Genomic DNA, 21,066 nt, shown 5'->3' on the forward strand with positions numbered 1-21,066 from the left:
ATAGCTCAACATCTCACCAATTAATCAATGGAGGAGTTACCAAAACAAGACCCCAAGTGTGAAATTCATCTGGTTATCTTTAATTGCAGGCATTCTAGTCTATGAAATAGTCTTAATATTCAAAGAAATGTTGTTGGTTTTTCCCTCCCTCCATCTCTTTCAGAAACTATGCTCCAGGAAGATGTACCATGCTAATCCCAGGACTCTGCAAACTCCTAAAACATTAAGTACCTCTAGTTGAGAAGAAGACTTTATGTAGTTTGGTAACTTGCGTTTTGTACACAGATCATGGTAGATCATAAACACATGTTCACGTCATTAATATAGACTTCCACTGCAACATATTTTAAAGCTGCACAATATCCCATCATGTGAAATCAGTCCCTCAGCAAATTTAAACAAGATGTTCCTTCCAATGTTTCTCTATAAGCAATACTGGAGGATCATTCTTTTAACATTAGTCTTGGCATAATCCTAGAAGAACTGCTAAGTCAAAGCATTTATTTTATATTTTAAATGCTTTTTACCACATACCAGTTCATCCTCCAAATAACTGTGCTTATTTATTCCATCAACAATTATGTATTTTTGGTCTTGGTCAGTTTCATAGGTGAAAAAATGGCATCTCTACACATTTAATCTGCATTTCTTTAATTATTAAGGAAGTTAAACTTTTTTCTCCATGTTTCCTAACCACTTGTAGTAAACTGCCTATTCACGTCCTTTCCCATGCAGATTTTAAAGCTCATCATCTTATCATAATTTAAATGACTCTTTTTAAGTGTACTGATTATGAAAGGAATCTACATCCAGGAAATTATCAGAAATAGGAAAAGGATGAAGAACGAAAATGCTTAAAGACTGGGGCTACAGGCCAACATAACCTGAGGGAAATCTCTCAGTCAATTCCTGAATGACAAAAAGTCCTCTGAAAAAAGACGACATGAACAATAACATAAAGATGTATAAAATCATTTATAAAATACCTGAGGGTTACTCCTTGCATTCAAGATATAACCCTTGGTGAGTTTCCCAACTCCATCATCCCAGTCCCAGTCGTCATCATCATCGTACTCCTCCTCTTCCTCCTCCTCCTCCATCTCACCTCCCTCCATCTTCTCAGACATATTCTTCTGCAGGTCCTCAAACAGAACACCATCTTGTTCTCTGATGGTCTTCAAGTCAATGCTTTCACTAGAAATAACAATGTTTCAGCATGTTTACACATACCTCTACTTGGATTTACACATGTATTTATTTGTGATACAACAGACTAAATCTATACCAATAAATCTAAAAGTTTTCCTTCCAAAGTACCTCCCCATAAACTCAACACCAGATTGTTTTTCACAGTGCCATTCCCATTGTTTGCTTCTTCTCCAGGTCCTACTAAAGAAGAAGTGCATCCTGTATGAAACCCACGTCTGCCTTAATGAAGTTAGGATTTACACTGTCATTTTCTCTGCTGAATGAATGGACTCTGACCAGTACACCAGACCTGGCTCTAGGAAAACCATTCGCAGATATGCCTTAAGGGGGGGGGGGGGGGGCCTTTTTGACAAAATTTGAGAATAAGTCTAAAGCAGCCTTACCTTGAACTCAATGCCACTCCAACAAAAGGAGCTGTATCAAGATTTGTGTTACACAAAGAACTTCAGATCACCCTTGTTTGTGAAGGGAAGGAACGGTGAACACAAATGAGAGGGAGTCTGTGTGTAATTCAGTACAAGAAGTAATGAATTCTCAAACCCAGAGAACAGGCCCAGAGTAAAGGGAGCACAACCAATAGGGTGTTTTCCTGCCATGTGAAAATTCACATCAAGTGCTACCATATCTTCTTAGTTATTCAAGAGAAGCCAGAAGTGTGGATTTTTATATCTCCCACTTAACTGGTACATTTAATTTTAACAAAACACTGTGCATACCAAACAAAATATGTCCGCAGGTCAGATTCAATAGAGGTACTACCAGTTTTGACCTCTCATGTAGAGAACAAAGACAGGAACCACATATAACAGCTGATAATGTGAACTACCATCTTAAAGACCAGACTTTAGTAAATTCAGATGATCAGTCCTGATTATTAATTAGCAACAGCTCACAGGGCTCCAACTCTCCATAGATATGGGTGGGAAGAAAATAATCATTACACATCTGCTATTTATATTTACTATGATTTTTGTAAATACAATCCTTAATTTGATCCTTCAATTGCCAGTGATTTAGAGTGGCATGTTTAAGTTATACTTCATTTCTACCAGAACTTCTCAACCTCGGCTGGACAATTTTTTATTGTGGAAGGTCGTTTTGTGCCTTGTAGGTTGTTTAGCAGCATCTCTGGCCTCTACCAACCAGATGCCACTATGCAATCCCCCGACCTCCCTGTTGTGACAAACAAATGTCTCTAAAGATTGCCAAGAAACCATGGAGTGTGGTGGGGTCACAAAATCCACTGGTTTATCTTCACAATATCCAATGATGGATGGAAAACCAGTGAACACTCATTACTGTTAACTACTCACCAGCCACACTGGGCTGTTTCGTCTTCCTACTTCTTCCCTAAAGCCTTATATATGTCTATCTGGAAACAAAAATCTGGAATGCATTTGAAATAAAAGCTTATTTCTCTGGCTAAATCTAATGTAACCTTCCAGTACTAGCCTATGATCATTTGCTCAGGGAAGTCTTCCCTATTCCTCACCCATTTTTCCTCTATACTACTTACCCAATTCTAATACAAATATCTATTGTCTAATTATTTAAGACAATGGCATCTCTACACATTTAATCTGCATTTCTTTAATTATTAAGGAAGTTAAACTTTTTTAACTTATTTAAGACAATGGCATCTCTTAAATCTGCATTTAAGCCCTGTGTCAATCAATGTGATGTTTACCAATGTATCCCTACCCACTAACATTAGATCTGACACACAGAAAATGATCAACGTGTATTTACTGAAAAAATCCCCAACTGATTAATAAAATCTTCATGTAATGAATCCTTACTGTGAACATAAAGTAAAAACCATTTATTTGGAATTTGAAAGGACTCTCATGCTTCATGTAGGAGTTATCCTTAATTCCTTTTGCCTCATAGCCCACATCCAATCCACCACCAAATCTTGCCACTTCTTACGTCCAAAATCTAGCTCCCATCATGTCTGAACTGAATAAACTATTTTTTTAGAGAGACAGTGCAAATGAGTTGGGGTGGGGGTGGTGTGCAGAGGGAGAATCTTACGCAGATGTGGGAACCCTGAGATCGTTACCTGAGCTGAAATCTCAAGAGTCAGACGCTTAACGGACTGAGCCACTCAGGCACCCCGACTTTATCAATTTTGAACTGCTTCCACTCATACCCTCCAAAACCATCCTCTCCTTAATAGAGTAACTCCTTTAAATCATAAATCACATTATGTCATTCCCCTGCTAAAATCTCTCCTATGGCTTTCTATTAAGACCTAAATATCCCAGCTCCTCAACACTTACAAAGCTCTACATGATCTGGCCCCTTCTCACTTCTACATCAGTACCTAGCCATCTTCTCATCTACTCCTGTTGTGCTCTAGGTACAATGGCCCGTAAATCTTCCCTTCACAGCCAAGAGGGATACCAACGTTGGGCCTCGCACTGTTGTCTCCTCTTGCTGAGCGGCTGTCCCTTCTCCTCTTCTTGAGATAAGTTCCTTTTTGTCGTTCAGACCTGGACTTAACTCTCTCCTGACACTGTCATTAGTCTACCAACTGATTTTAATTATTTGCATAGTGTCTAATATCTGCTTTTTGGTTTTTTTTTTTTTTTAAGTAACTCTAGGTACTCAATTGTCAGTCCGTCCCAAGTAGAAGGTAAAATTCAATGACAGCAGGGACTTAGTCTTGTTCATCACCATCTCCAGCGCCGAGGTCAGAACCTGGCATACAGGTGCTCAAATATTTTTTGAACGCTGAATGCAGTTAAAGAGCAAAAATCTATGTTCCCAGCCGCTATCCCCAACTGTGCCTGTCAGCGATGCTAACTAATCGGGGTTGACAAGTGGCTTTCCTTAACTCTGCCGCAAAGTGGGATAAGAGACCCGGCTGGGATGGAGAAAGAAGCGGAACAACTACCGGTCTCCCTCAAAAGCCTAAGGGGGCGGCGGAGGAGGAGACAGCAGAATCCCAATGGAGTCACAGTGTCCAACCGGCGCCCACCTGTCGGAGGAATCCGCGTCGTCGAACTGCCCCGGGACCACCCGGCTCATCAGCAGCCGCCGGTAGTCCATGACGGAAGCGCGCAAAGCCCCGACGCCCGGGAGGCCGTCCGCCCAGCGCTGGAACAGGAACCGCACAGAGACAGCCCTACCCGCGGACCACCAAACCGCCTTTCGGCAGAGGCCCGCCTAGAAAACTACTCAGAAGCCCCTAAGCTAAAAGGGAACGCCACGTGCTAAAGAGGGGATGCACTTTCAACCCGAGGAAGCAAGCTCTCCCCGACCGGAAACGCCCGCCCGACCGGAAGTCTCAGCCCTGCCGGAAGTCCCCCCCACAGCTTCGCCCAAGGGGGCGAGGGGCGGGGACGAGGGCACGGGAGCCCGGCGGGCGGAATACCCGGCCGAGATTGGCTGGCGCGGCGGGCTGACGTCACACAGGTCGTTCCAGCCGCCTGCTTGCCTTCCGCTAGTTTTTAAAGGCCTTGGGTGGGAGAGGCCTAAAAGCGTTCTTCCTCCCGAAAAATCCAGTGCTGAGGGAGGAAGGACGAAATCCTTACCGCGCATCCAAGAAACTATGGACCCTGGAAGTGAGCACACTTTTTAGACTTAAGTTTGGTGCTTTGCTTTGAGGGGGAAATAAGATAAGTGATTTTAGAAAGTTTGTCATACGACTGAAAAAATTTTAAAACAACTAGAATTTGGGGCGGTAACTCCCAATGACTTTTTTAACACCCATCTTAAAACAGCGTTAGACTGCCCTGGAATATCTATCTAAATATCTGTATAAATATTTTTAAAGTGTGGCATAAATCTGGTAAGGACAGAATGAAAATGGAAAGCTTAACTTAAAAAGTAAGCTGACAGACTGTGCGATATGAACAAAGTTCTAAAAGTGTAACTGGAAGTTCTAGACCCATCAAAAAAATTTAAGAAATAAGGCTCTTGCCTTTTTCTGCATTTGGAAAACAAAGATTTTTCAGATTCCCTTCATCCCAGCCCAGGCAGCATTTATGTGTTTGGAAGATGGAAAAGGTGAGCATAAAGTTGGGCCTTTCACTAATCCCAGCTAGCCTGCTTGACTCACTGGCTTTTTTTATACTTCCAGTGATGACGTGATTTTGGAAAAAAAAAAAAAAAATCAAGCCTCGAAAAATTATTCATTAATTCGATAATTCAATAAAATAATCCAGGCAAATGGGTAGTGACTGTAGATTGAGAAGTTTTAATAGAAATAAGTCATTGGACTGCAGGATTCATTCAATCAGTATTGACTCTGTGAGCGACATTACTATTTGCCGTAAGGACTACTGAAAAATCATGCATGGACTCCCCTGGAGGCGTTTATAATCTAAATACTGGGGCACTGGCTGGCTCTGTGGGAAGAGCATGTGACTCTTGATCGTGAGTTCAAGCCGTATGTTGGGTGTAGAGATTATTTAAATAAATAAAACTTAAAAAAAATCTGTAAATACTAACACCCTTGAAAAGGTGGCAAATACTGGGTGCCGGGGTGGCTCAGTTGGTTAAGCGACTGCCTTCGGCTCAGGTCATGATCCTGGAGTCCCGGGATCGAGTCCCGCATCGGGCTCCCTGCTTGGCGGGGAGTCTGCTTCTCCCTCTGACCCTCCTCCCTCTCATGCTCTCTCTATCTCATTCTCTCTCTCTCAAATAAATAAATAAAATCTTTAAAAAAAAAAAGGTGGCAAATATTAAAACAGTAAAATGAATAGCTGCTGAATTGTGATAGAGATTTAGACACAACAACATTGCAGGAATTTTAAACATAGATGAATGGGTAGATAGGAAGATTTCGGGAGAGAACATTTGCCATGTCAGACTGAAGTAGTAAGGAGCATGATCTATTTACAGGGAATTGAGCCGGATCTGACTAGAACAGCGGAATACTGGATAGGTAATGTGGGTCCAGGCTATGGGAGACCTAGAAAGTCAAGCAGAAGAACTTGGACTCCGTGTAATTGGACATCCTTTCCACTCCCATCCCCTGACAGACCTGAGGAAGTCACGAGAGTATGGGCCAGTGTGATGATGTAAGAGGTGGAAAGAAAACATGGGTTGTGAAAAACATTTTTAAAGGAGGAATGGACAGGACTTGGTAACTGGATAGCCCAGATGATGAGGTAGAAGGATACCAAAGGTGTCTCCAAGTTTTCAAATCCAAGTGCCTGAGAGAATAGTGTGGGATAGGAAAGTGGGAGAAAACTGATTTACAACGTTGGATTTGATTTGATAATGACATAATAGAGAGTATCAAGTAAATAGCAACACAGTATTTTGTGGAACCTGATAGTCCTCTGATAATATTTTGTAAATATCTTTTAAGTAACTGAGAGGTCCCTTCATCTTCTGGGTCCCAAGTCTTTTAGGAAATTATTGGATAGTAGCCACATATATATTGACTTGTTTTTGTCCAAATTGGTATTTACTACAACACAAAGTGACCATAGTATACTCAAACTAAAAATTTTTATTTTTCTAATAACCTGACAATGGACATTTAAAAATTTAGGGCAATGAATGTTGCTTTCTTAATGCAAGGAGAGATGGGGGAGGGGAACCCTTTGTTTGCATATACTAATAAACATTAAAATTATGTTGTTTTTTAAAAGAAGCCTTCCATCATTCAACAGTTAGGAACAAGGACTGTCAAAAAGTTTGGTCATCATCTTCAGATCCTGTGCATTTTGAAATGGATGTTTCTCATGAAAAATTAGGAAGCATGTCGGAAGTGGAGGCCGTGAATCTCAGCAGTCTTTCTCAAGACTTCACCCACTCAAATTCTCCCTTCTATATGGAAACCAGCAGTACCACTTCAAACTTGCCTCAGGTGTGCATTGCTTATAAGTTCTAGGAGGTACAGATATATTCAGCTTTCACATTGTCTTCCATACAAAAATCTCCTCAAAAATATGAGGAACAATAAAAGAATTTCCAGTGGAGGCTCAGAGGAGGGGAATACTGGGTTTGGTTTTCCCAGTTCCCTTAGTGTACAAAGAAAGAGAGAATTTTACAAATAGTGTTAAAACTGATCCTTTGTAGCCTCCATGTGAAGTCTTAAGTGTGCAACCAAGGGACATGGCCATGACAACTCAGTGACGGGCAGGAAAAGAGTCCAAGGGACTGGACATTTGATCTAGAGCATATTCTAACATGTCAGCATGCAAATGATTCAAATGTCATTCCTAATGGCATTGACAGACCCTGCATGTAAATGATTTTCTATCTTAAGGAAAATTCCAAGTGCCCTTTCTCACAAAATAAAAGATTATATTGTCCCAAATCATGATGAATGTTGTTCTAAATGGTTCACAATTATTAGCAAGTATGTAAATAATAGGAATGAATTAGGTTGTGCCATATGTAATTTGACTTTGTTCAAAAATGGACAAATATTGGCAGTTTCATGTGGATTAGCCCATAAAATGGCATAACCTATCTAAAGGGCTATTTAGTGATAAGAAAACACATTTTATTTTTAATTCTACCTCAAGGAAGTATGAAAATGAGATATGTTCAGAATTACCTTTAATAAATAAACATTAGCGGTGCTGATGAGCTCAGTCAGAAGAGCATGTGACTCTTGATCTCGGGGTTGTTAAGTTCCAGCCCCAGGTTGGGTTTAGAGATTACTAAAAATAAATAAATAAACTTTAAGAAAGGTATCATTTAAAATAAATAAGTAAACATTAGAAGCAACCTAAATTTTTATCGGTAGGGACCTAGTTAAATTATTTCACAGATTTACAGTGGATATGTAAACCTTAAATATGGTAATACAGATACAGAGTTGACCCCTGAACAATGCGGGGCTTAGAGGTACCGACTCCCCTCACAGTTGAAAGGCTTCATATAACTTTTGAGGCCCCCCAAACCTAAGTACTGATAGCCTACTGTAGAGCGGAAGCCTTAACAATAACATGAATGAACAGTCAATTAACACATGATTTGTGTGTTATATTTATTATATACTGTATTCTTATAATGAAGTAAGCTAGAGAAAAGAAATGTGATTAAGAAAATCATTAGTAGGGGTGCCTGGGTGGCACAGTTAGTTAAGCATCTGACCCAGTTTCAGCTCAGGTCCTGATCTCAGGGTTGTGAGCCCGCCCCAGGCTCAGCCCTGAGCATGGAGTCAGCTTAAGACTTTCTCTCCCTCTCACTCTGCCCCTATCCCCTGCGCTATCTCTCTCTCTCTACCCCCCCTTTCTGTCAAATAAACAATTTTTTTAAAGATTTTGTTTATTTGAGAGAGAGAGTGAGAGGGAGAGCAGGGTTGGGGAGAGAGAAGCAGACTCCCGGCTGAGCAGGGAGGCCAATGCAGGGCTCCATCCCAAGACCCTGAGATGCTTAACCATCTGAGCCACCCAGGTGCCCCTAAACAAATTAAATTTTTTAAAAAAGAAAATCATTAGGATAAAATATATTTACACTATTATACTGTATTTATCAGAAAAATCTATGTGTAAGTGGACTTGGGCAGTTCAAACTCATGTTGTTCAAGGATGAACTATATATTTGTTGATGTAGAAAGATGATCATATAGCTTCTCCCTAGGTAATGGGCTTTTGAGTGTTTTTACTTTCTTTTTTAAAAAATAATGTTAAAGATTCTTTTATAAAATGATAATTTTTATCATTTTCATTTTTTTTTTAATTATTTTATTTATTATTTGACAGAGAGAGACACAGTGAGAGAGGGAACACAAGCAGGGGGAGTAGGAGAGGGAGAAGCAGGCTTCCCCGCGGTGCAGGGAGCCCGATGTGGGGCTCGATCCCAGGACCCTGGGATCACGACCTGAGCCGAAGGCAGACGCTTAACGACTGAGCCACCCAGGCGCCCCCATATTTTCATTTTTTTTTTTAAACTTTTTTTTTAAAGATTTTATTTATTTATTTGAGACAGAGAGAATGAGAGACAGAGAGCATGAGAGGGAGGAGGGTCAGAGGGAGAAGCAGACTCCCTGCCAAGCAGGGAGCCTGATGCGGGACTCGATCCAGGGACTCCAGGATCATGACCTGAGCCGGAGGCAGTCGCTTAACCAACTGAGCCACCCAGGCGCCCCCATATTTTCATTTTAAAAGAAAATTTTGTTATAGTGTTAATCAGGGTCTAACATCTTATGTATCAAATTATAAAGAACGAATTCTTAAATTATGTAAAGAGGTTCTCTTTCTTGGAATTCACTGAGTATTTTGTTCTTTATAAAGAATTTATAGACTAAAGGAACAAAAGGCATATTTTAGTTAAAAACACTATTATCATAGAAGGCTAGAGTTAGAAGTGAGCTCTGTATTTGACAAATAGTGGAGTTCCAAGAAGTTTGTGTAAATATAACATCAATACATGTGAATAATGCTATTTTATTTTTCAAGTATATTATTCTTGATACTTTTAAAATCTCATTAGCAGGAATGGTCTAAATTACCAAGGAGTCTAAAAAAACAAATTGTTGTAAAATATAACTCAGTTTTTCTCATACTTGAGGTACATTCAATAAGTACAACAATGTAAGAAGAAGCATGATTGAATAGAGGTTTGTAACCAGATGACTTTAGTAAGAGATACAAATTTTTTTAGAGCATCCTCTAGGTCTCACATACTTGATACACTATCCATGATTAAACCAATGCTTTCCTCAAACTTTCAAAATACTTTCTTTAATATCTTACTTATACTATTAATTTAGTTCACAAAACCTTTTATCCTAGATAACATTAAGGTAACTTTGAGAATAAGCCCTACATGAATTTTTTTAGATTTCTATCTATTGGAATCATATTTCACCTCATTACTGGAACCCTGGATCTTCACTGTCAAGACCTGAATAACAAGTATCCTCGTAGTTGTTTAGACCAGATTTAGCAAACTTCAAAGGGTGATCAGAGATATATACATTATCATACATCCCTACATTTATAGTAACATGATTTGACTTACCAAAAAACCAAAATATTAAAATAGCAAGATACTTGCTTAATGTCATTTAATATCGTAATTCCATTAGCATGGTTTTACTAAAAAGGAGTTCAGATATACAGTAGGAAAGGGTACCAGAGTACATTCTACCCATGCAACAAAAAGTTACATAGCAATGCATATACATGTTCAGAAGAGGCTTATGATATTTATTTGAAGTATTAATATTAATGCCTTGTTTATTATTAATACAGAATGAAATAAAGAATGCTGAAAGGGAAGATGAGTCTAAATTCACACATTGCGAAAAAATTTATTGCACACTAGATGATTGTTTAGGTGGTGAGTATCTCTTTGTTGGCAATACGCAGAGAGATTTTTGTGTGTGTGTCCTATGATAACAGCAATAATAGTAATAGCCAGGTGCTAATATACACTTTATATGCATGATCACATTTAATCTACAAACAATCCTATGAAATAGGGCTTTTTTTTTTCTTTTTAAATAAGGGTTGTTTTGTCTCTATTTTACAGATGAGAAACATGAGGCTCAGAGAATAGCTTGAGAAGTACAAACCATAAGCAACACATTTGACTCCACTAAAATTTTTAAAAATTTCTATATGACCAAATTATAAACCAGAAAAAAAAAGAACAAGACTCAGACTAAGATACATGCAATATGTACATTGACAACATTAGTATCCAAGGTTAAAACTCCAATAAGAAAGAGACATATATAACTCGATAGAAAAACAGGCAAAGAATATGTATTAGCTTGCTAGAGCTCCCATAACAAAACACTGCAGACCAGGTGACTTCAACAATGGAAATGTATTTTCTCACAGTTCTAGAAGCTGGAAGTCCAAGATCAAGGTGTCAGAAGAGTTGGTTTATCCTGAGACCTCCCAGACAGCCGTTTTCTTGTGTTTTTACATGGCCTTTTCCCTGTGCCTCCCTGGTGTCTTTTCTTCCTATAAGAACACCAGTTATATTGGATTAGGGCCCCAGTTTTATGACTTCATTTAACTTTAATTACCTCTTTAAAGGCCCCATCTCCCAATATAGTTACATCCTAAGGTACTGGGGGGTAAGCCTTCAACACAGGAATTTTGAGGAGATACAATGCAGGCCATAACAGTATCTAATAGGCAGATCACAGAAACCTGCAAGATTATTAAAAAGACCACAAAATTCCATTTCATATGTATCAGTTTAACTTGCCTGGAAGGATGTAGCAGAGCAAAGAAACTTTTTTGCTATTGGTGGAAGTATAAACTGGTGCAACCACTTTGGAGAGTAATTTTGCAATGTCTAGTGAAGTTGAAAATACATATTTTCTATAATCCAGCAATTCCACTTTGAGGTATATACCCAGAACCTAAACAAAAATTCTTAGTGTACATTGAAACATGTATAAGGATGTTCACTGAAGAGTTGTTTTTAATAGCAAAATTAGAAACAAATATCTAACAAAAAGGAAAGAAAGTGTAATCCTTCAGTAAAATTAACTAGATCTACATGTATTTACATGGCTAAATCTGAAAAGCAAAATTTTAAGTGAAATAAAGACTTTCATGTGGATATACATTTATATTTTTATATGTGATATATAGGTTACAAATATAATTTGATTCTAATTACATAAAACTTAAAAACACAGAAAATAATACTATATCTCCACAGTTCACCCAGGGTGCTGCAGGATCTTTTGAAATATTTAGGAAACAGTGATACTTGACGTCTTCTGGACCCCACAAACCAGTAACTTGAGATAGTTCACTATTTCAATGTAAAACCATACTATAACCCTTTCTATAAAATATTTGCAAAGCTGGGTTTTTGGAGGTTGCTATGATAAAAAGCAAGTATTGTATGAAAAGCAATGTGGAGTAGAAAGTGAGGGTTGATGTCATCCTATCTGATTCCAAGATTTGAAACATGTGGTACCCAATAGTGCATCCAAATAGTAAGTTTGGTTGCATAAGAATGATATAAAACATTATGTTTTTCTTTCAGTTTATGTATATTTTTGAACATCTACTAAGTTAGGGCAAATACTTTATTTGAACCTATTTAATAAATGGAACTGTTAGGTATTTCTCTTGGTCTTTTGGTGCTGTGTGTAATTACTGAGACAGTAAGATGTCACAAAATGAGAAATTCTGGGAAGTTGATATCTATTATTTAAGGTACATAAATGAGTAGTAAAAGTAGGAAAATATGGATGGGAAGAATGAATACATACCAGCTTCAGTTCATCAGTAGTTATCTCTGGGAAGGGGGAAAGGAGGGAATTGAGATAGAAGGGAGGCATCATTAATTTTGTAACACTTTCTTTCTTTCCACTTTACTTTATTTGCTTCTGATTTTTAAAAACGTTTTAGGTCTGGATCATTTGTCATGTTGAGAAACAGTATAGCATAGCATTTAGAAATAGTATTCTAGATGGCTAAAATCAACAAGACAGGAAACAACAGGTGTTGGCGAGGATGCAGAGAAAGGGAAACCCTCTTGCACTGTTGATGGGAATGCAAGCTGGTGCAGCCACTCTGGAAAACTGTATGGAGGGTCCTCAAAAAGTTAAAAATAGAACTACCCTATGACCCAGCAATTGCACTTCTAGGTATTTATCCAAAGGATACAAAAGTACTGATTCGAAGGGGCACATGCACCCCAGTGTTTATAGCAGCAATGTCCACAATAGCAAAATTATGGAAAGAGCCTAGATGTCCATTGACAGATGAATGGATAAAGAAGATGTGTATATATACACTGGAATGTTACTCTGCCATCAAAAAGAATGAAATCTTGCCATTTGCAATAATGTGGATGGAGCTAGAGGGTATTATGCTAAGTGAATTAAGTTAGTCAGAGAAAGACAAATATATGATTTCACTCATATGTAGAATTGAAGAAACAAAACAGATGAACATAGGAGAAGGGAAAGAAAAATAAGATAAAAACAGAGAGGGAGGCAAACCGTAAGAGACTCTATAGTTAGGGGAACAAACTGAGGGTTGCTGGAGGGGAGGTGGGGGGGATGGGCTAAATGGGTGATGGGTATTAAGAAAGGTACTTGTTGGGATGAGCATTGGGTGTTGTGTGTAAGTGATGAATCACTACATCTATCCCTGAAACTAATACTACACTATATGTTAACTAACTTGAATTTAAATTTAAGAAAATAAAAAGAAAAGAAACAGTATTCCAGAACTGCAGCTGCACTGCGTACCCACTCTGTGACCTTAGGCAAGTAAACGACTTAATATCTCTTATGTCTCCATTTCCTTATCTGTACAACAGGGATGATAACAATGCCTAGCTCATGAGATTGTGAGATGAAACAAGTTTCTATGTGTTTAGTATTATTCTGTTGTGCTTTTGTAGTCTTTGGAAACATATTGAAAACATTTTAAAATTACAGTATGACAAAGGAGTTTTGAAGATATCTTAGGATTGGTTGCAATGGTATTTGACCAGAATTACTATAACAAGCTTTTTTGTAGCAGTCATGTGAGAACTTCCGGCCCCTGTGTAAAAGTGGTTCTGTTTTGGGTTTTGTTTTGTTTTGTTTTAAAGATTTTATTTATTTATATGACAGAGATAGACAGAGAGAGAGGGAACACAAGCAGGGGGAGTGGGAGAGGGAGAAGCAGGCTTCCCGCTGAGCAGGGAGCCCAATGCGGGGCTCGATCCCAGGACCTGGGATCATGACCTGAGCCGAAGGCAGACGCTTAACGACTGAGCCACCCAGGCGCCCCTAAAAGTGGTTCTGTTTTGTTTGCTAGCACAGTCATGCTGAAATCCACTCAATAAAAAATGCTGTAATTAATATAATTTAAATAGACTCCAGCAGTTTCATAAATGTAAATATAACTGTTAACATACAAGTTTATGGTCAGCTAATTCTTATTTCCATCTTTCTTTTTCTAATGAGATGTCAGCATTGGAAATGATTCACAGGACTTACTAACTCAGCCAGTTGACACCAGCATTTCCCCCTTGAGGCAATTTGAACCCATTTGCAAATTTCATCTGAGAGAAGCATTTAATAATGAAATGATAACATTTCAAAATCTGACAGAAAGCTCACCTTACACGGAGAAACCAGAAATGCAAAGTCATGTGTATAATTATGCAAAAGACACCAATATGAAGGAAGATTCATTTAAGGAAGAAGATCCAGTGGGAACTGGCATGTCCGCAAATGAAGACCAACTTGCTCATGAGTGTGTCACACAATGTTCTAGAAGCCCACCTCTAGTGCACAGCAGTGGAGAGACACTGAAATTCATGGAAATGTCACTGCCTAAAAGTGCTTCCGTGGAGTCTGCGCTCAAACCTAGTCAAACTCAAAGCTTCTTGTATAAGGAAAAGGTACACAGAGATGTTGAAAAACCATTTTACAAAGAGAATAGCTTTAACCTCTTTGATCTGAGAGCCAATGATAAAACAGAGGAGGTAAGATTTTTGATGGTCAGTATAATTTGTAGAGTGTTATATGTGCTTTCCAAAAATATATATATTTATATATATTTATATATATATATGTTTTATATATATAAAATCTGAGACATTTCCAAGTACTGCTAGATAATCTAATCAGCACGAAGGAAATTGCTTCTCTGGGGAAAATGCCTTCTGAGAGCTTAATCAATTTAGAAACAAATTCTTTCTAATAAAATCAAGTCCATATGTGAAGATTAGCTCTCCCGAATGATAATTTCTTTGAGGATCAGGGCTCTGTCTTGCTCATCCTTTTATGTATCTTAGCATCTACCTAGTGCCTTGAATATAATGAATTACGTTTGGTGAATCAAATTGGCTGGAACTCAGTTTACAGTAAGGAAAAGGTTAAGAAGAAGAAGGAGAGAGACATTAGGTCATTTGACAAGAAAATCTTAAAATTTTTCTGGCGAGGGATTACTATTGACAAGCACAAAATATTAATTTTTCTACCAAAGTGAAAATATTAATTTGTCTTTTGACTTATTCTTTCTGGGCACACATGTAGTATCCTAAGAACACTGAAGATGCCAATAGTATAAATCCTATGTACTCTCTGAAAATTTTTATAAACTAACAATTTTAAGAATTGGTATGGGCAAATAGATAATAATCCAGGAATAGCACAAATAGTACTTTTTTATTGTAAGTCTGATGAAAAAAATCTATGACTATTATGTTTCATTTACAAAATGAGCAGTTTTTTTGTTCATTTATTTGGAAGCAGTATGTAAAAGAGAACTTTATTTTCCTATGTTGATTCTGCAAAATGACATTTAAAAAACTTGTTTAATTAGTGTTTCTCAAGATTGCTCCTTCCTATTTCCATTGCATTTAGTCATTTATTCAGCCGATGAATATTTTCAGCAATCTATTATGTGCTAGGCCTTGTACTATGTGTTGGTTATATAATGGTTTAAAAAAATGCAGGTTTTGTCCTCATAAAATAACACATTAGTAGAGGAAATTCACATTAAATAATCACACAAGTAAATGTAAACTTGCAACTATGGTAAGTGCTATGAAGAGTTATATAAAGTGCATGTAAAGTGTATGTTGTGTAATATTACATATAAACTATAAACTGCAAGTATGATAATTGTTGTGAATAAAATGACAGGAATCTTACTGTTCCTGAAGTAGTGGTAATTGAGCTGAGCTCTGAAGGATGAGTTAGGAGTTAATTAAGTTAACTGTGGGTGGGATTAGCATTCCATGCAGAAGTAACATGTGCAAGGACCCTGTGGCTTCAGGGAGCATGGCACCCACTAGGACCTGGCGGGAGCCCAATGTTTTTGGATCAAAGGTGGCAGGTAGTAGATGAGGATGGACAGGTAGCGTGGGTCAGGCATCAAGACCAGACATTGGAATCTTGTAGGCCTTGGTAGGGATAGTTGTCTTTATCCCAGAACAATGGTAAACTGTTAAAATATAGGGGTCTAGTATCTCTAAATTCTAGAAAGTTATACAGCCCACCCCTGCAGTTGTCTTTTATGGGGTTTTCTATTTTTTAAGATTTTATTTATTTATTTATTTATTTATTTATTTATTTATTTATTTATTTATTTGACAGAGAGAGGGAGAGAGAGAGAGAGCACAAGCAGGGGGAGCAGCAGAGGGAGAGGGAGAAGCAGGCTCCCCGCTGAGCAGGGAGCCTGATGCAGGACTCGATCCCAGGACCCTGGGATCATGACCCGAGCCGAAGGCAGATGCTTAACCGACTGAGCCACCCAGGCACCCCCTTTTACAGAGTTTTAAATATCATATTCATTTGAGCATTTTCTTACTACAACTTATTATTCTTTTAAAAAGCCCCCAAAACCTGTATTGTGGGAGAAAATCAATCACAAGGCATGTTCATCTGACATTCTTACATTCACAGGAGTCATAGCCATGAGATAATGATTTAATGAGCAATAAAAGTCTTCATTCGAAAGAGGCCTCACAGACTCTAGGGTAACTGATAAATTTGTTTTAATTCATTTGAAGTCAAAGTACCTCACAGGTGTTCAGAAAATTTCGTATCATAGAAAGTTGGTGAGAGTATCAAAGCTGAGTTTTTCTTCTGAAAAAGTAAATGTGATCCATACCTCTATCATGTATCTATTGCTCTGCTGTGCTATTGGGTGCCATATATACATTTAGCAGTTACTACTTAAGTATGTTTGTCAAGTAAGTATTATTATTGGAAGCAGACATTATCATTGCTCTTTTATAGCTGAGGAAAGCAAACTAGAGATCTAGGATTTAAGGCCAGCTATATATGATTTCAAAACTCACCATCTTTATACTCTTTTTCACACTTATGTACTCTAATTTACAGATCGCAGTGTCTTCAAAAGGGATACAGAGCTTTCGGGATGTTCCTGAGATGCCAGTCTGTCACCATAAGGAGGTCACCGTGCGGGACGTGGACAGGCCAGGGACGGCCTCACCTTGGTCTCCTGCAGGCATTTCTTGGAGTGGTGGAGCATCTCCAGAGGACAGCAAGATGCCCAACCCAAAGCAGAGCTTGGAAAGCTCACAGCCTCTGGAAGAGGACATGGCTTTAAATGAAGTCTTACAGAAATTACAGCACACTAACAAACAGCAGCAGACTCGGATCCAAGACCTGCAGAGTAGCAACAAGTATTTAGAGAAGAAGACTGAAGAACTACAGAAGCAGACTACCAAACAGCAGGTGTTCATGGACATCATAAATAAGCTGAAGGCCAAGATGGAAGAATTAATTGAAGACAAATACAGAGTGATGCTAGAGAAGAGTGACACTGACAGGACGCTGCAGAATTTGCACGAGGTCTTAACTCACACCCAAAAGCATCTTCAGGAAGCTAGGAATGAAAAGGAAACCTTACAGCTGGAGCTCAAGAAGATCAAGGGCAATTACGTTCACCTACAGGAAAGGTACATGACTGAAATGCAACAGAAAGCTAAAACTGTCAGTCAGTGCCTAGAGATGGACAGAACCCTAAGCGAGAAAGAAAAAGAGGTGGAGAAGCTGCAGCAACTCAAGGGGGAGCTGGAAAAGGCCACCACCTCCGCTCTGGATCTGCTGAAAAGGGAGAAAAAGGCCCGAAAACAAGAGTTCCTGTCTTTACATGAGGAATTTCAGAAGCACAAGAAGAAAAACCTGGAAGAAAGACAGAAACTGAAATTGACACTCAAGAAGCTGATCATTCAAGTTACTCATTTGCAGCTCATATCTGATACCGAAAAGGCAGAGAACACCCAACTCCAGCAGCAGGTCACGGAAGTCAAACAGGAAAACGAAAGGCTTCGGCAGCAGGTGGCGAGGAGCCAGGAGCAAAATGATGCCCCCCCTCAGTTTGAGACGCCTTGGTTAATGGAGCACGCCAGGGAAGTGGTAACGGCGGATATCAAAAAGGTATCGGCACAAATTCGGAATCTTGAACGCAGAATTTCATGCATTGCTAACAGTCTGCTGATGCACATTTAGACACCGCACTCATATTTGTTGGCAGAAAGAATTATTAACGAAAAGAAAGAGAATGGAAAATGTACCACAGGTTTGGAGAAGTTTCTCCGGTTCTCGGGTACTCAGGTTAAAGAAGGGCCATTTCTGGCTTCTTGTGACTATTTTGGTAGAGGTGAAAATTAACGTGGGAATTTTCTGGGTACCTCTGATCAATCATCTGAAGCACCACTTGCGAAAGGATCTTTTAGGTGGGGATCTCAATGTTTTCATGCCACATCTGCCTAACAATGAAACTAAATAATGCAATTTCATATTTGGTTTACACGGTCAAACCTATGTTATATCACATATTCATTTTGTGACATTATAAACTTTGTGATTGAGCTGTAATTGACATATAACATAGTTTCAGGTGTGTAGCATGATTTGATATTTGTATATGTTGCAAAATGATCACCACAATAAGTCCAGTTAACATCTGTTAAAAACAACATGAGAGCCTCATATCAATAGGTTTGGAGAGGCTGTAATATGTATTCTCTGCAGTGCAAATGGCTTTCTTGGCAGACAACCTGGAAGTGATCCTTTTCACAAGCCAGAGCATATCTATTTCAGTTTTGTAGGCCTGTCTTAAAATATTTATAGTATAACCTTTTTAATTCTGACTACTTAGAAAGAAGGCTAATCTGAGCTAGGAAAATGTATTTTTATTTTAAAACTCTTATAACTTGAGCTGATTGTGTTCCCTTGAGGATGTCCTTAGAGGACTTTTTTTCAGGAATCCGTAATTAGTACAAGTATTGTTTGCAAGTAAATAGTTATATTATTTTTTAATGATTCTCAGGAAAATATTGTTCTCTTATGTTTAAAAAATTATCTCTGCAATCTTTCCTCCAGAAAGAAATCAGGATTATCTAAACTAGTGCTCCTCAAGAGTGCGCACTTCTAACAAGATTCTGAGTCTCCCCAATGCCCTGGGCTGAGGGTCACACTTTTGAGAACCGCTAACCTAAGCAGAGATGACATTAAGTCAACTTAAGGGTCTGTATTTTGTCTTCCAAAATAGCTGCTAGCCAAATCATGACAAATTTTGTATTGGTAAACTCTGAATGAATTAGTACAACTGTATAGAAGTTTATCACAGTACATTATTTTTTTCTTGAGCTTTCTTTAAAAAAATAAAGAGTAAAGTAAAGTTCTTTGTTTTATCTTGACGAATCAATTTCTTTAATATCCCCCAAATCATCCTTACTCTGCTTTTAGTTTTGCTTTTCATGAATTCTACGTATATTTTCTCAAAAGTGTGGTCTGGTGGGTCTATGAAGTCAAGGTATTTTCATGGGAATAGGAAGATGTTATGACCTTGCCACTCTCATTTTTTTCACAAGTGCTTCCTGTGGAGTATTCTAGAAACTGTGTGTCATTCATTGCTTTTATGTCTGACCAATGTATGAAGCAGATGTGAGAATTCTGCTGTCTTCTATGAAGTCAGCATTGCAGATATTTACAAAAATGTAAACAGTGCCACTCTTTTCACTAATTTTTTCCTTTGGAAAATGTGGTAATTTCATATTAAAATTGTTATTTATATTGACACAAGGGATTTATTGTTATTTGAACGGATTAGTAAGCAAATAATTTTTAAATGTTCTCAGTCGTAATTTCTAATACAATAAGTAGTTGTAGATAGAACCCACATAAAAAAAAGCCTTTTAGGATTCTCAATAATTTTTGAGTCTATAAAGGGGTCCTGAGAATCCAAAGTTTGAGAACCACAGTTCAGAGTTGTTGTTGTTTTTTTAATAAATATTAACATTTAGCTCTTCAAATTTGAGTGCCATGTTTTTAGGGCTTCACAGAGGTTTTTGGGTTTTTTTCCCCTTTTTTCTTGTGTTTTTAAAATTTAAATTCAATTAATTAACATATAATGTATTATTTGTTTCAGGGGTACAGGTCTGTGCTTCATTAGTCTTACATAATACCCAGTGCTCATTACAACACATACCCTCCCAATGTCCATCACCCAGTTACCCCGTCCATTCACCCCCCTCCCCTCCAGCAACCCTCTGTTTGTTTCCCAAGATTAAGAGTCTCCCTCTCTGATTTTGTCTTGTTTCATTTTTTCCTCTCTTCCCCTATGATCCTGTGTCTTGTTTCTTAAATTCCATATATCAATGAAACCATATGATAATTGTCTTTCTCTGATTGACTTATTTTGCTTAGCACAATACCCCCTAGTTCCATCCACATTGTTGCAAATGGCAAGATTTCATTTTTTGATGGCAGAGTAATATTCCATTGTATATATATACTACATCTTCTTTATCCATTCATCTGTCAATGGACATCTGGGCTCTTTCCATAGTTTGGCTATTGTGCATATGGCTGCCATAAACATTGGGGTGCAGGTACCCCTTCGGTTCACTACATATTTATATTTCGGGTAAATATCCAGTAGTGCAATTGCTGAGTCGCAGGGTAGCTCTATTTTCAACTTTTTGAGGAACCTCCATACTGTTTTCCAGAGTGGCTACACCAGCTTGCATTCCCACCGACAGTGTAGGCAGGTTCCCCTTACTCCGCATCCTTGCCAACATCTGTCATTTCCTAACTTGTTAATGTTAGCCATTCTGATGGGTGTGAGGTGGTATCTCATTGAGGTTTTGATTTGGATTTCCCTGATGCCAGGTAATGTTGAGGACTTTTTCATGTGTCTATTGCCCATTTGTATGTCTTCTTTGCAGAAATGTCTATTCATCTCTTTGGCCCATTTCTTGATTGGATTATTTGTTCTTTGGGTGTTAAGTTTGAGAAGTTCTTTATAGATTTTGGATACGACCCCTTTATCTGATAGGTCATTTGCAAACGTCTTCTCCCATTCTGTCAGTTGTCTTTTGGTTTTGTTGACTATTTTCTTTGCTGTGCAAAAGTTGTTTATTTTGGTGAAGTCCCAATAGTTCATTTTTGCCCTTGCTTCCCTTGCCTTTGGTGATGTG

At 38.3% G+C, this 21,066-nt stretch overlaps 2 protein-coding genes across 4 annotated transcripts in view; one reads left to right on the plus strand and one right to left on the minus strand.

Moving 5' to 3' along the window:
• RIOK1 (RIO kinase 1) overlaps nucleotides 1-4,484 on the minus strand; it is a 32,647-nt gene extending 28,163 nt beyond the window's left edge. For both annotated transcript variants that reach the window (XM_045866402.3, XM_064597200.1), the window contains exons 1-2: nucleotides 4,193-4,484; nucleotides 987-1,194 (exon numbers count right to left, since the gene is read on the minus strand). In XM_045866402.3, the coding sequence (XP_045722358.1) occupies nucleotides 987-1,194; nucleotides 4,193-4,263 (279 nt within the window). In that variant the 5' untranslated portion in view covers nucleotides 4,264-4,484. The remainder of the gene's footprint in view (nucleotides 1-986; nucleotides 1,195-4,192) is intronic.
• Nucleotides 4,485-4,620: 136 nt separating this feature from the next.
• The window catches only part of CAGE1 (cancer antigen 1), a 54,842-nt gene continuing 38,396 nt past the window's right edge, over nucleotides 4,621-21,066 (plus strand). The window contains exons 1-3 of one of the 2 annotated variants that reach the window (XM_064597198.1): nucleotides 4,621-4,778; nucleotides 14,066-14,589; nucleotides 16,958-18,019. In XM_064597198.1, coding sequence (XP_064453268.1) covers nucleotides 4,766-4,778; nucleotides 14,066-14,589; nucleotides 16,958-18,019 — 1,599 coding nt within the window. In that variant the 5' untranslated portion in view covers nucleotides 4,621-4,765. Of the gene's footprint in view, nucleotides 5,224-14,065; nucleotides 14,590-16,957; nucleotides 18,020-21,066 lie in introns of both variants that reach the window. The other variant, XM_064597199.1, reaches the window with a different exon arrangement.

Source organism: Mirounga angustirostris, unplaced genomic scaffold (genome assembly GCF_029215605.1).
Source record: "Mirounga angustirostris isolate CCGP_5_RB_7025 unplaced genomic scaffold, mMirAng1.0.hap1 SCAF_8, whole genome shotgun sequence".
NCBI classification, from domain to species: Eukaryota; Metazoa; Chordata; class Mammalia; order Carnivora; family Phocidae; genus Mirounga; species Mirounga angustirostris.